We start from the raw sequence: 14135 nt of genomic DNA on the forward strand, positions 1-14135 counted from the left end.
GCGCTGAGCCCCATGCTGTCTGTACCCGTGCCGTCTGTACCCGCGCCGTCTGTACCCGTGCTGTCTGTACCCGTGCCATCTATACCCGTGCCGTCTGTACCCGTGCCGTGCTGAGCCCCGTGCTGTCTGTACCCGTGCCATCAATACCCGTGCCGTCTGTACTCGTGCCGTGCTGAGCCCCGTGCTGTCTGTACCCGTGCCGTCTGTACCCGTGCCGTCTGTACCCGTGCCATCTGTACCCGCGCTGAGCCCAGTGCTGTCTGTACCCGTGCCATCTGTACCCGCGCCGTCTGTACCCGTGCCGTGCTGAACCCCCTGCTGTCTGTACCCGTGCCGTCTGTACCCGTGCCATCTGCACCCGTGACATCTGTACCCGTGCCATCTGTACCCGCGCTGAACCCCGTGCTGTCTGTAACAGTGCCGTCTGTACCCGTGCCATCTGTACCCGTGCTGAGCCCCGTGCTGTCTGTACCCGTGCTGTCTGTACCCGTGCCATCTGTACCCGTGCCATCTGTATCCGTGCTGAGCCCCGTGCTGTCTATACCCGTGCCGAGCCCCGTGCCGTCTGTACCCGTGCCATCTGTACCCGTGCTGAGCCCCGTGCTGTCTATACCCGTGCAATCTGTACCCGTGCCGAGCCCCGTGCTGTCTGTACCCGTGCCGTCTGTACCTGTGCCATCTGTACCCGTGCCGTCTGTACCCGTGCCATCTATACCCGTGCCATCTGTACCCGTGCCATCTGTACCCGTGCCATCTGTACCCGTGCCGTGCTGAGCCCCGTGCCGTCTGTACCCGTGCCGTCTGTACCCGTGCCGTTTGTACCCGTGCCGTCTGTACCCGTGCCGAGCCGAGTGCTGTCTGTACCCGTGCTGTCTGTACCCATGCTGTCTGTACCCGTGCTGAGCCCCGTGCCGTCTGTACCCGTGCCGTCTGTACCCGTGCCGTGCTGAGTCCCGTGTTGTCTGTACCCGTGCTGAGCCCCGTGCCGTCTGTACCCGTGCCGTCTGTACCCGTGCTGAGCCCCGTGCCGTCTGTACCCGTGCCATCTGTACCCATGCTGAGGCCCGTGCCATCTGTACCCGTGCCGTCTGTACCCGTGCTGAGCCCTGTGCCGTCTGTACCCGTGCCATCTATACCCGTGCCGAGCCCCGTGCCATCTGTACCCGTGCCATCTGTACCCGTGCTGAAGCCCGTGCCGTCTGTATCCGTGCCATCTATACCCGTGCCATCTGTACCCGTGCCATCTGTACCCGTGCCGTGCTGAGCCCCGTGCCGTCTGTACCCGTGCCGTCTGTACCCGTGCCGTCTGTACCCGTGCCGAACCCCATGCTGTCTGTACCCGTGCCGTCTGTACCCGTGCCATATATACCCGTGCCGAGCCCCGTGTTGTCTCTACCCGTGCCATCTGCACCCGTGCCATCTGTACCCGTGCCATCTGTACCCGCGCTGAGCCCCGTGCTGTCTGTACCCGTGCCGTCTGTACCCGTGCCATCTGTACCCGTGCTGAGCCCCGTGCTGTCTGTACCCGTGCTGTCTGTACCCGTGCCATCTGTACCCGTGCCATCTGTATCCGTGCTGAGCCCCGTGCTGTCTATACCCGTGCCGAGCCCCGTGCCGTCTGTACCCGTGCCATCTGCACCCGTGCTGAGCCCCGTGCTGTCTATACCCGTGCCGAGCCCCGTGCCGTCTGTACCCGTGCCGTCTGTACCCGTGCCGAGCCCCGTGCTGTCTGTACCCGTGCCGTCTGTACCCGTGCTGAGCCCCGTGCTGTCTATACCCGTGCTGAGCCCCGTGCCGTCTGTACCCGTGCCATCTGTACCCGTGCCGAGCCCCGTGCTGTCTGTACCCGTGCCGTCTGTACCTGTGCCATCTGTACCCGTGCCGTCTGTACCCGTGCCATCTATACCCATGCCATCTGTACCCGTGCCATCTGTACCCGTGCCATCTGTACCCATGCCGTGCTGAGCCCCGTGCCGTCTGTACCCGTGCCGTCTGTACCCGTGCCGTCTGTACCCGTGCCGAACCCCGTGTAGTCTGTACCCGTGCCGTCTGTACCCGTGCCGAACCCCGTGTAGTCTGTACCCGTGCCGTCTGTACCCGTGCCGAACCCCGTGTAGTCTGTACCTGTGCCGAGCCCCGTGTAGTCTGTACACGTGCCGTCTGTACCCGTGCCGTCTGTACCCGTGCCGAACCCCATGCTGTCTGTACCCGTGCCGTCTGTACCCGTGCCGTGCTGAGCCCCGTACCGTCTGTACCCGTGCCATCAATACCCGTGCCGTCTGTACTCGTGCCGTGCTGAGCCCCGTGCTGTCTGTACCCGTGCCGTCTGTACCCGTGCCGTCTGTACCCGTGCCATCTGTACCCGCGCTGAGCCCAGTGCTGTCTGTACCTGTGCCATCTGTACCCGTGCCGTCTGTACCCGTGCCATCTATACCCGTGCCATCTGTACCCGTGCCGTCTGTACCCGTGCCATCTGTACCCGTGCCGTGCTGAGCCCCGTGCCATCTGTACCCGTGCCGTCTGTACCCGTGCCGTCTGTACCCGTGCCGAACCCCGTGTAGTCTGTACCCGTGCCGTCTGTACCCGTACCATATATACCCGTGCCGAGCCCCGTGTAGTCTGTATCCGTGCCGTCTGTACCCGTGCCGTCTGTACCCGTGCCGTCTGTACCCGTGCCGAGCCGAGTGCTGTCTGTACCCGTGCTCTCTGTACCCATGCTGTCTGTACCCGTGCTGAGCCCTGTGCCGTCTGTACCCGTGCCGTCTGTACCCGTGCCGTTCTGAGTTCCGTGTTGTCTGTACCCGTGCTGAGCCCCGTGCCGTCTGTACCCGTGCCGTCTGTACCCGTGCTGAGCCCCGTGCCGTCTGTACCCGTGCCATCTGTACCCATGCTGAGGCCCGTGCCATCTGTACCCGTGCCGTCCGTACCCGTGCTGAGCCCCGTGCCGTCTGTACCCGTGCCATCTATACTCGTGCCGAGCCCCGTGCCATCTGTACCCGTGCCATCTGTACCCGTGCTGAAGCCCGTGCCATCTGTATCCGTGCCATCTATACCCGTGCCATCTGTACCCGTGCCATGTGTACCCGTGCCGTGCTGAGCCCCGTGCCGTCTGTACCCGTGCCGTCTGTACCCGTGCCGTCTGTACCTGTGCCGAACCCCATGCTGTCTGTACCCGTGCCGTCTGTACCCGTGCCATATATACCCGTGCCGAGCCCCGTGTTGTCTGTACCCGTGCCATCTGCACCCGTGCCATCTATACCCGTGCCATCTGTACCCGCGCTGAGCCCGGTGCTGTCTGTACCCGTGCCGTCTGTACCCGTGCCATCTGTACCCGTGCTGAGCCCCGTGCTGTCTGTACCCGTGCTGTCTGTACCCGTGCCATCTGTACCCGTGCCATCTGTATCCGTGCTGAGCCCCGTGCTGTCTATACCCGTGTCGAGCCCCGTGCCGTCTGTACCCGTGCCATCTGTACCCGTGCTGAGCCCCGTGCTGTCTATACCCGTGCCGAGCCCCGTGCCGTCTGTACCCGTGCCGTCTGTACCCGTGCCGAGCCCCGTGCTGTCTGTACCCGTGCCGTCTGTACCCGTGCTGAGCCCCGTGCTGTCTATACCCGTGCTGACCCCCGTGCCGTCTGTACCCGTGCCATCTGTACCCGTGCTGAGCCCCGTGCTGTCTATACCCGTGCTGAACCCCGTGCCGTCTGTACCCGTGCCATCTGTACCCGTGCCGAGCCCCGTGCTGTCTGTACCCGTGCCGTGTGTACCTGTGCCATCTGTACCCGTGCCGTCTGTACCCGTGCCATCTATACCCATGCCATCTGTACCCGTGCCATCTGTACCCGTGCCATCTGTACCCGTGCCGTGCTGAGCCCCGTGCCGTCTGTACCCGTGCCGTCTGTACCCGTGCCGTCTGTACCCGTGCCGAACCCCATGTAGTCTGTACCCGTGCCGTCTGTACCCGTGCCGAACCCCGTGTAGTCTGTACCCGTGCCGTCTGTACCCGTGCCGAACCCCGTGTAGTCTGTACCCGTGCCGAGCCCCGTGTAGTCTGTACACGTGCCATCTGTACCCGTGCCGTCTGTACCCGTGCCGAACCCCATGCTGTCTGTACCCGTGCCGTCTGTACCCGTGCCGTCTGTACCCGTACCATATATACCCGTGCCGAGCCCCGTGTAGTCTGTATCCGTGCCGTCTGTACCCGTGCCGTCTGTACCCGTGCCGTCTGTACTCGTGCCGAGCCGAGTGCTGTCTGTACCCGTGCTGTCTGTACCCATGCTGTCTGTACCCGTGCTGAGCCCCGTGCCATCTGTACCCGTGCCGTCTGTACCCGTGCCGTGCTGAGTCCCGTGTTGTCTGTACCCGTGCCGTCTGTACCCGTGCCGTGCTGAGCCCCGTGCCGTCTGTACCCGTGCCGTCTGTACCCGTGCCGTCTGTACCCGTGCCATCTGTACCCGTGCCGAACCCCGTGTAGTCTGTACCCGTGCCGTCTGTACCCGTACCATATATACCCTTGCCGAGCCCCGTGTAGTCTGTATCCGTGCCGTCTGTACCCGTGCCGTCTGTACCCGTGCCGTCTGTACCCGTGCCGAGCCGAGTGCTGTCTGTACCCGTGCTGTCTGTACCCATGCTGTCTGTACCCGTGCTGAGCCCCGTGCCGTCTGTACCCGTGCCGTCTGTACCCGTGCCGTGCTGAGTCCCGTGTTGTCTGTACCCGTGCTGAGCCCCGTGCCATCTGTACCCGTGCCGTCTGTACCCGTGCTGAGCCCCGTGCCGTCTGTACCCGTGCCATCTGTACCCATGCTGAGGCCCGTGCCATCTGTACCCGTGTCGTCTGTACCCGTGCTGAGCCCAATGCCATCTGTACCCGTGCCATCTATACCCGTGCCGAGCCCCGTGCCATCTGTACCCGTGCCATCTGTACCCGTGCCATCTGTACCCGTGCCATCTGTACCCGTGCCGTGCTGAGCCCCGTGCCGTCTGTACCCGTGCCGTCTGTACCCGTGCCGTCTGTACCCGTGCCGAACCCCATGCTGTCTGTACCCGTGCCATCTGCACCCGTGCCATCTGTACCCGTGCCATCTGTACCCGCGCTGAGCCCCGTGCTGTCTGTACCCGTGCCGTCTGTACCCGTGCCATCTGTACCCGTGCTGAGCCCCGTGCTGTCTGTACCGGTGCTGTCTGTACCCGTGCCATCTGTACCCGTGCCATCTGTATCCATGCTGAGCCCCGTGCTGTCTATACCCGTGCCGAGCCCCGTGCCGTCTGTACCCGTGCCATCTGTACCCGTGCTGAGCCCCGTGCTGTCTATACCCGTGCCGAGCCCTGTGCCGTCTGTACCCGTGCCGTCTGTACCCGTGCCGAGCCCCGTGCTGTCTGTACCCGTGCCGTCTGTACCCGTGCTGAGCCCCGTGCTGTCTATACCCGTGCTGACCCCCGTGCCGTCTGTACCCGTGCCATCTGTACCCGTGCTGAGCCCCGTGCTGTCTATACCCGTGCTGAGCCCCGTGCCGTCTGTACCCGTGCCATCTGTACCCGTGCCGAGCCCCGTGCTGTATGTACCCGTGCCGTCTGTACCTGTGCCATCTGTACCCGTGCCGTCTGTACCCGTGCCATCTATACTCATGCCATCTGTACCCGTGCCATCTGTACCCGTGCCATCTGTACCCGTGCCGTGCTGAGCCCCGTGCCGTCTGTACCCGTGCCGTCTGTACCCGTGCCGTCTGTACCCGTGCCGAACCCCGTGTAGTCTGTACCCGTGCCGTCTGTACCCGTGCCGAACCCCGTGTAGTCTGTACCCGTGCCGTCTGTACCCGTGCCGAACCCCGTGTAGTCTGTACCCGTGCCGAGCCCCGTGTAGTCTGTACACGTGCCGTCTGTACCCGTGCCGTCTGTACCCGTGCCGAACCCCATGCTGTCTGTACCCATGCCGTCTGTACCCGTGCCGTCTGTACCCGTACCATATATACCCGTGCCGAGCCCCGTGTAGTCTGTATCCGTGCCGTCTGTACCCGTGCCGAACCCCGTGTAGTCTGTACCCGTGCCGTCTGTACCCGTACCATATATACCCGTGCCGAGCCCCGTGTAGTCTGTATCCGTGCCGTCTGTACCCGTGCCGTCTTTACCCGTGCCGTCTGTACCCGTGCCGAGCCGAGTGCTGTCTGTACCCGTGCTGTCTGTACCCATGCTGTCTGTACCCGTGCTGAGTCCCGTGTTGTCTATACCCGTGCCGTCTGTACCCGTGCCGTGCTGAGCCCCGTGCCCTCTGTACCCGTGCCGTCTGTACCCGTGCTGAGCCCCGTGCTGTCTGTACCCGTGCCATCTGTACCCATGCTGAGGCCCGTGCCGTCTGTACCCGTGCCGTCTGTACCCGTGCTGAGCCCCGTGCCGTCTGTACCCGTGCCATCTATACCCGTGCCGAGCCCCGTGCCGTCTGTACCCGTGCCATCTGTACCCGTGCTGAAGCCCGTGCCGTCTGTACCCGTGCCATCTATACCCGTGCATCTGTACCCGTGCCATCTGTACCCGTGCCGTGCTGAGCCCCGTGCCGTCTGTACCCGTGCCGTCTGTACCCGTGCCGTCTGTACCCGTGCCGAACCCCATGCTGTCTGTACCCGTGCCGTCTGTACCCGTGCCATATATACCCGTGCCGAGCCCCGTGTTGTCTGTACCCGTGCCGTCTGTACACGTGCCGTTTGTACCCGTGCCGAGCCCCGTGCTGTCTGTACCCGTGCTGAGCCCCGTGCCGTCTGTACCCGTGCCGTCTGTACCCGTGCCGTGCTGAGTCCAGTGTTGTCTGTACCCGTGCTGAGCCTCGTGCCGTCTGTACCCGTGCCGTCTGTACCCGTGCCATCTGTACCCGTGCTGAGGCCCGTGCCGTCTGTACCCGTGCCGTCTGTACCCGTGCTGAGCCCCGTGCCGTCTGTACCCGTGCCATCTATACCCGTGCCGAGCCCCGTGCCGTCTGTACCCGTGCCAGCGCGTAATGGTGACTCGTGGACTACTCGAGCCTGAGTTGCATTGTGTGTGTAGTGTGGTGTATGTAGTGTGTGTGTGGTGTGTGGTAAGGTTGTGCACATTGCTGAGTAATAATGGCGATTGATTCATTTGGTGAGAATGATTGGCCTGACGCCTGCTGCTGTATATTTGCGGTTTGCGTGTCTCTCTCCCCGTGGTCGCGTGGATTTTTCTCCGGCTCCTCAGGTTATTTTTTTTGCCCGACACGTTGAGAATCACGCGCTTAAGAGTTTTTGGCATTTTTTTATTTCCACCCGACGACGACGGCGACGACGACAAGCGACTTCGTTGAGCTCTCATTTGTGAAAGCCAGGTCGCGTCTGAACAAGAGCTCCTACGTAGCTCAGTGAAAAGTGATGAGTCGTGACGAGCGATTAGTGAGTGGTGGTGATGGTGGTGGTGATGATGGTGGTGGTGCTGGTGATATCATAAAGTGGGTTAGAGGAGGCAGGGCCCACGAGCGAACGCCACCGCTCCATCATAGGATGCGGATGGCTGGGTGTGGGGGGGTGTGGGGGGGGGGTGTGGGGGGGGTGTGGGGGGTGTGGGGTATGGGTCCACCGCGTTCGCTGTGGCACAGCCAAAGCCCCAGCCACGAGTCCACAGGCGCGGCGGCGGCTGAGCGGAGCCCCCCCCCTCTCCTCCCCTTGGCCAGTAACATCCGCGGCGTTGGGGACTTGTGGAGAGTTTCTCCCCCAACACCCCCCCCCTCTCCCCTCTGCTTTGGGCGAGGTTCTGCCGGCTCGCTCAGCGGAGCTGGCGAGGATTTCTCGCGCGCCGGGTTCGAGGAGGTGGTGGCGGTGGTGGTGGTGGCCCCTTTGAAGAGGTGACGCGAAATCCGCCGTGGCAGCAGCGGTGGTTGGCGGGGGGGGCTCCTCCGTGCTACGGCTGGGATCGGGGGGGGGGGCTTCAGAAGGTCTCGCAGGCGGTGTGCGCCGCGGAGCACGGCTGGCACTCGCAGCTGACGGCCACGGGGAACGTGAAGTGCGGGTCCACGTTGGCGCGGCACATTGGCAAGCGCACGGTGCGCGGCCGCGTCTCGTTGTAGGTGCACACGCGGTGGTGAGCCTCCACGAAGGGCGGCTCCAGCGTGGGCTTCTGTGGCCACGGGGGGACACGGGGGGACACGCGGGGGACACGTGGGGGGACACGGGGGGACACGTGGGGGGACACGGGGGGACACGTGGGGGGACACGGGGGGACACGTGGGGGACACATGGGGGGACACGGGGGGTTACGTGGGGAGACACATGAGACACACGTGACACACTTGAAGACCCCTGTGAGGATTGCCTTGACAGACTGTTGGAGCAGCAAAGTGCTGTGAGCAGCCCATGCATCCGTCGGAGGGGTCGATAAAATGTGTTCCGCTTTGTGTGGAAGTCGACATCGGTTCCCTTATGGACGGACTCGCCCCCCACCGTGTTAGGAACGTGAAATCGCCACCACTGGGTGAGGAGTGTAGGTATCAGGTGAACACCGTCTCGACGTCAAGCAAAGATCTACAATCTCGTACAGGACCCTGCCGTGGAACCGCCCCGGTCCAGACCTTCCACGCCGTGGCCACGTGACCGAATCAGGGGCCGTGTGGCCACGTGACCGAATCAGGGACCGTGTGGCCACGTGACCGAATCAGGGGCCGTGTGGCCACGTGACCGAATCAGGGGCCGTGTGGCCACGTGACCGAATCGGGGACCGAATGGCGCCATCGGAGATTCGGCGGCCCTGCGATTGGCGCGACCACGAACCGTCGATACTCTTAGGTTGTTTTGTTAAAGTCACGTAGGTAAAAAATAAATTATAGAAATAAAATAACAAATATATTTTTCCCTATAATAAATATTTTATTTCTATTATTATTTATATTATTATTTATAGTATTTTTATTGCTTATTTTTATTTTTTACCTACGTGACTTTACCGAAAAAACCTAAGAGTATGTATGAATCCTTGCAGTCACGAAAGCTTCAAATCTAGAACGAACCGTCGAGCCACACCGTCAACAACGCCGCCGCCGCCTTTACTCCTTTCAAGGAGCAGGAACAGTCGAGATCCACTCTGCGTCTTCAATGTGCTGACAGTTAAATCCATACGAAAGAGGAGGAGGGGGAGGAGGGGGTTGGTGGAGCAGGAGGAATAAGCGAGTCGAGCACGGCCACGCTATTTTTTAAATCCTTTATATTAAGTTCACTTGCTTGCTTGCTTGCGCGCTTACGACCGTGCAAATCTTTCGGTCGTTTTTTTAACCCACTTCCCGTGATCCAATCGAGCTGACATTTTGCACACAGACTCATTATGCGTGACAATTTATTTTCGTGAAAATTTTTTTCCAAAATTTTACACTTTTTAGGAAAAAATAAATTATATTTAATCACCAATTGCTTAATGGTGGCAGGCAATCATCTGACCCATAGGTGGCAGCCATCTCAAGCCAGAGGACGAGAGGACTCTAGCCGCCACGTATATAAAAGATTTATAGTGGAAAACTTTGTTTTTACGGGTTAATTTTTTACTATTTACAAACTATTTTTTGTGTTGGACCAAGTGAGGCCCACTGAGCTACGTGGCACTACGACAGAAGCGACATGGACATCACAAACGACGGCCAAACCACGTGGGTCATCGTCGTGCGGGGAATGTGTAGCAGCGAAAACACTCGACACTCGTGATGCTAAAAGTGGAAGGAAAAACCGGAGGGCCCGGAGAAAAATCCGCGTGACCACCACTGGGAGAGAGAGAGAGACGCATACTTTAAATATACAGAAGCAGGCATCGTCAGGGTCGGGATCGAACCCATGACCTCCTGTAGACCAGGCGAGGTAGTCAACATCTTACCACTGGGAGAGAGAGACGCAGACTTCAAATATACAGCAGCAGGCATCGTCAGGGTCGGGATCTAACCCACGACCTCCTGTAGACCAGGCGAGGTAGTTAACATCTCATCACTGGGATAAAGAGACGCAGACTTTAAATATACAGAAGCAGGCGACCTCCTGTATACCAGGCGAGGTAGTTAACATCTAATATCCACCGTTGCGCTGCAGGGTGGCCATCACCACGCCCCTGGCCGCCTTTGTCTCCTCAGTGGCAAGGTTTACACGTCGCACCAGGTACTCATTTGAGGCTGAGTCGACCTAGGGGGGAAGGCCCAGGACCGGTTCATAAATAGGCAACTGCTTGAGAAGAGATTTTCCCCTTTTTTCTGGCAACAAACAGGTGTGTTTAAGATGTTAAAACACCAAACTGAAACCTTTTTACAAGGAATCGTGTCTGCATTAGCCACAATACAGCTGCCTAGTCTCGGCTCCAAAGAAAGCTGTCTCTGGTGTGGACCAATCAGTTTCAAAGACAATGCATTCATTATCAGAGTATGTTTTTTGCTTGCATTCTGACCACAAGCATTGTGGTTAATGCAGACATGATTCCTCGAAAAATATTTCCGTTTGGTATTTTAACATCTTAAACGGTTGTTTTGTTGCCAGAAAAAATGGGAAAACCTATTCTCATATTTCGGCGCTGGCAAAGGAAGAGGTGAAGCGACTGCTTCTTCGTCCTGAGCGGAAATCAAAATCGGATTGCCAAGTTCGCAGCGCAGCACGCTAACCACTGCACCACCGCTCCGCCACGCCTAGACACAGACACGCCGCACCACACACAGTGACACAACAACAACAGCCGCCGACATTCGCCACTAAGTGGCGGTGACGTCTCCAACGCGCTTGTGCCAGGCCAGGTGCACTTTAAGGCCACGTGAAGTGTCGAAGGCTCGCTGTTGGACAGGAAATCACGAAACAGGCCCAGGTGTTTTGGGTTGACTGACTGAGATGGCTGACAGAGGCACCACCTGTGCTCGCTACTGCGCCAGCCAAACTTGCTACGTTTTAGCCGCTCGACGCTCCGCTCGTTATTGTGAGCGTCGCTCCTCGGCCCTCCGTTGTTGCTGGAGGGCCTCTGCCTCCAACTGCCCAGTAGCGTCCTTCACGAGCCTCCTCCTCCACAGAGGCCGATCTTGACACCGCTGGTACCGGTCGTAGGCAAGTCCACTCAGCTCCACATCCTCCTGTACCGCATCAGCTCCATCTCTTTTCTAGCCCGTTCCGTGCCCGTTCAGCACCCTCTATGCGGCCGAACAAAAGCTGTTAAGGCATGCGGTGGCTGGGCATGCGGGCTACGTGACCCAGCCAACGCAGCCTCGCCTGCCAGAGGAGCTCACTGATGGGACTGTGTCCCGATCTTGCAAGCAGCTGCTCACACAATCCATCCTGGTTAAACCCAGGATAGGATTGAAGGCAGGCGAACCTTTCCAACCGGAGCAGATGTTCCATTAGATGGATCCACGTTTCGCAAGCACAGAGAAGGGAGGGCATGACTGTGGAAGAGAAGACCCGAAGCTTCGTGCGGAGCGACATAACCAGGTAGCATAACCAGGTAGCAGCGTTACGCAAACGATGAAAAGATAATGCCGCCCGACTGATTCGGAGTGAGACGTCTGGCTGTCAAACCTGAGCTGGTCACGAACACACTGCCCAGGGACAAAAAACTTCTCCACTCTTTCCACAACTGCCCCATCACTCATAGGGAGCTGAGCGGTGGAGTATTTGATGACACAAAACACCCCGGCAGGTGCTTTGTTTGTCGTGGCGCTGGTGGTTTTGTGTGTTATGGGCGAGCCAACAAAGACAAAGATCCCCCGTGTAGCTTTAACAGACTGTTGGGGCAAGTGCTGTTAGCGAGCACCTATGAAGTGCGGAACGGCACACGAGGGGGTGGGTGACCAGCACCACACCCGGCCGCCTTTGTCTCCCCAGTGGCGCAGCGTGATGATTCTACAGGTGAGCACGGTGAGTGTAGCCAGGGGAGATGAACCTCTACAGGTGAGCGTGGTGAGTGTGGCCAGGGGAGATGAACCTCTACAGGTGAGCGTGGTGAGTCTAGCAGGGGAGATGAACATCTACAGGTGATCGTGGTGAGTGTAGCAGGGGAGATGAACCTCTACAGGTGAGCGTGGTGAGTGTAGCAGAGGAGATGAACCTCTACAGGTGAGCGTGGTGAGTGTAGCAGGGGAGATGAACATCTACAGGTGATCGTGGTGAGTGTAGCAGGGGAGATGAACCTCTACAGGTGAGCGTGGTGAGTGTAGCAGAGGAGATGAACATCTACAGGTGAGCGTGGTGAGTGTAGCAGGGGGTGATGAACCTGGTGCACTGCGTGAGTGGCGGTGATTGTTGGCGCTTAACGTACGCACTGAGTTCTAAGTGTGCGGTGGTGCTGGGTGGAGGGGGGGCGAAGCGGTGAGTGAATTTGGGGGGGGCGGTTGGGGGGCATTGTGGGGGGGGGCAGTGGGGGGGGGGCAGTGGGGGGGGGGGGGGCGGTGGGGGTCCCTTTACCTCCCAGGTCTCACAGCGGCCCCAGCACGCGTCCGTGGTGATGCGCACGCCCCGGCAGCCCGGCTTCCTCGCCACGAAGCTGAACTCGCGCACCGCGCAGCCCACGAATCCGCGGAGCTCGAGGGCGGCGCAGAGCGGCGGCGGCACGAGCAGCAGGGGCAGCAGCAGGAGGGGCAGCAGGAGGCGCCGCGAGGCGAGGAGGAGCAGCAGCAGCAGCGCCACGGAGGACATCCTGCAACCCGCCACGGGCCCGCAACGCCGCCCCGTTAACATCGCCCGCAGCGGCACGGCGCGCATTGTGACCTCATCGTCGTCGTGATCATCACGCCCACCACCAGCAGTGTCATCGTCATTAACAACAACATCACCACCATCATCACCATCATCATCACCATCACGCCCACCACCAGCATTATCATCGTCATTAACAACAACATCATTACCATCATCATCACCATCATCACCACCAGCAGTGTCATTGTCATTAACAACAACAACATCATCACCACCACCACCACCATCATCATCACCATCATCACCTCCAGCATTGTCATCGTCATTAACAACATCATCATCATCACCACCATCACCACCATCACCATCACGCCCACCACCAGCATTATCATCGTCATTAACAACATCATCTTCATCACGCCCACCACCAGTATCGTCATCGTCATTAACAACAACATCACCATCATGAGCACCACCGACATCGTCATTAACAACATCAACAACATCAACATCGTCGTCGTCACCATCGATGACGATGGGAGGTGTCACGCGCGTGGGGGTCCCGGAGACGGAGAGACGCGAGGCAGAGACACGGGGGCCACACGGAGACAAAACAGACGCGGCCACTCACACCTCACGCTCCCACGTGGCTCCGCGTGTCGGTGTCTCCTCCGCGTGTCGATGTCTCCTCCGTGTGTCGGTGTCTTCTCCTTATCCCCTCCGCGTGTCGGTGTCTCCTCCGTGAGCCCTCCGTGTGTGCACCACGCGCGGCTCCCGCCACGGCCTCTGTGCAGCAGCTGCAGCAGCAGCGCCGCTCCGCGCCCTCATCCCGCGATGACGACGGCGATGACGAGCGAGAGACTCGCGAGAAACGCGAGTCTCGGTGTGTGGGTGTCTGTGGGTGTCAGTGGGTGTCTGTGGGTGTCTGTGGGTGTCTGTGGATGTCTGTGGGTGTCTGTGCAACGCAGTGGCGGTGAGCGAGGCGGCTTGTGGGTGTCTGTGGGTGTCTGTGGAGCGCAGTAGCGGTGAGCGAGGCTGCGTGTGGGTGTCTGTGGGTGTCTGTGGAGCGCAGTAGTGGTGAGTGAGGCTGCGTGTGGGTGTTTGTGGGTGTCTGTGTAGCGCAGTGGCGGTGAGCGAAGCTGCGTGTGGGTGTCTGTGGGTGTCTGTGGGTGTCTGTGTAGCGCAGTGGCGGTGAGTGAGGCTGCGTGTGGGTGTCTGTGGGTGTCTGTGGAGCGCAGTGGCGGTGAGTGAGGCTGCGTGTGGGTGTCTGTGGGTGTCTGTGTAGCGCAGTAGCGGTGAGTGATGCTGCGTGTGGGTGTCTGTGGGTGTCTGTGGAGCGCAGTGGCGGTGAGTGAGGCTGCGTGTGGGTGTCTGTGGGTGTCTGTGTAGCGCAGTGGCGGTGAGCGAAGCTGCGTGTGGGTGTCTGTGGGTGTCTGTGGAGCGCAGTGGCGGTGAGCGAGGCGGCGTGTAGGTGTCTGTGGGTGTCTGTGCAACGCAGTGG

At 60.1% G+C, this 14135-nt stretch overlaps 1 protein-coding gene across 1 annotated transcript; it reads right to left on the reverse strand.

Annotated features, from left to right (window-relative positions):
* Nucleotides 1-7661: 7661 nt before the first annotated feature.
* On the reverse strand, nt 7662-13546 carry LOC133356357 (glycoprotein hormone beta-5-like). Its single transcript, XM_061573835.1, has 3 exons — nt 13268-13546; nt 12401-12632; nt 7662-8111 (listed from the first exon to the last, which is right to left on the reverse strand). Exons 2-3 carry the CDS (start codon nt 12629-12631, stop codon nt 7923-7925), a joined length of 420 nt encoding a protein of 139 aa, XP_061429819.1. The 5' UTR covers nt 12632; nt 13268-13546; the 3' UTR covers nt 7662-7922.
* Nucleotides 13547-14135: the final 589 nt, after the last annotated feature.

The sequence above is a fragment of the Lethenteron reissneri genome, chromosome 53 (genome assembly GCF_015708825.2).
Source record: "Lethenteron reissneri isolate LAM-NWPU_2019-01 chromosome 53, ASM1570882v1, whole genome shotgun sequence".
Taxonomy (NCBI): Eukaryota; Metazoa; Chordata; class Hyperoartia; order Petromyzontiformes; family Petromyzontidae; genus Lethenteron; species Lethenteron reissneri.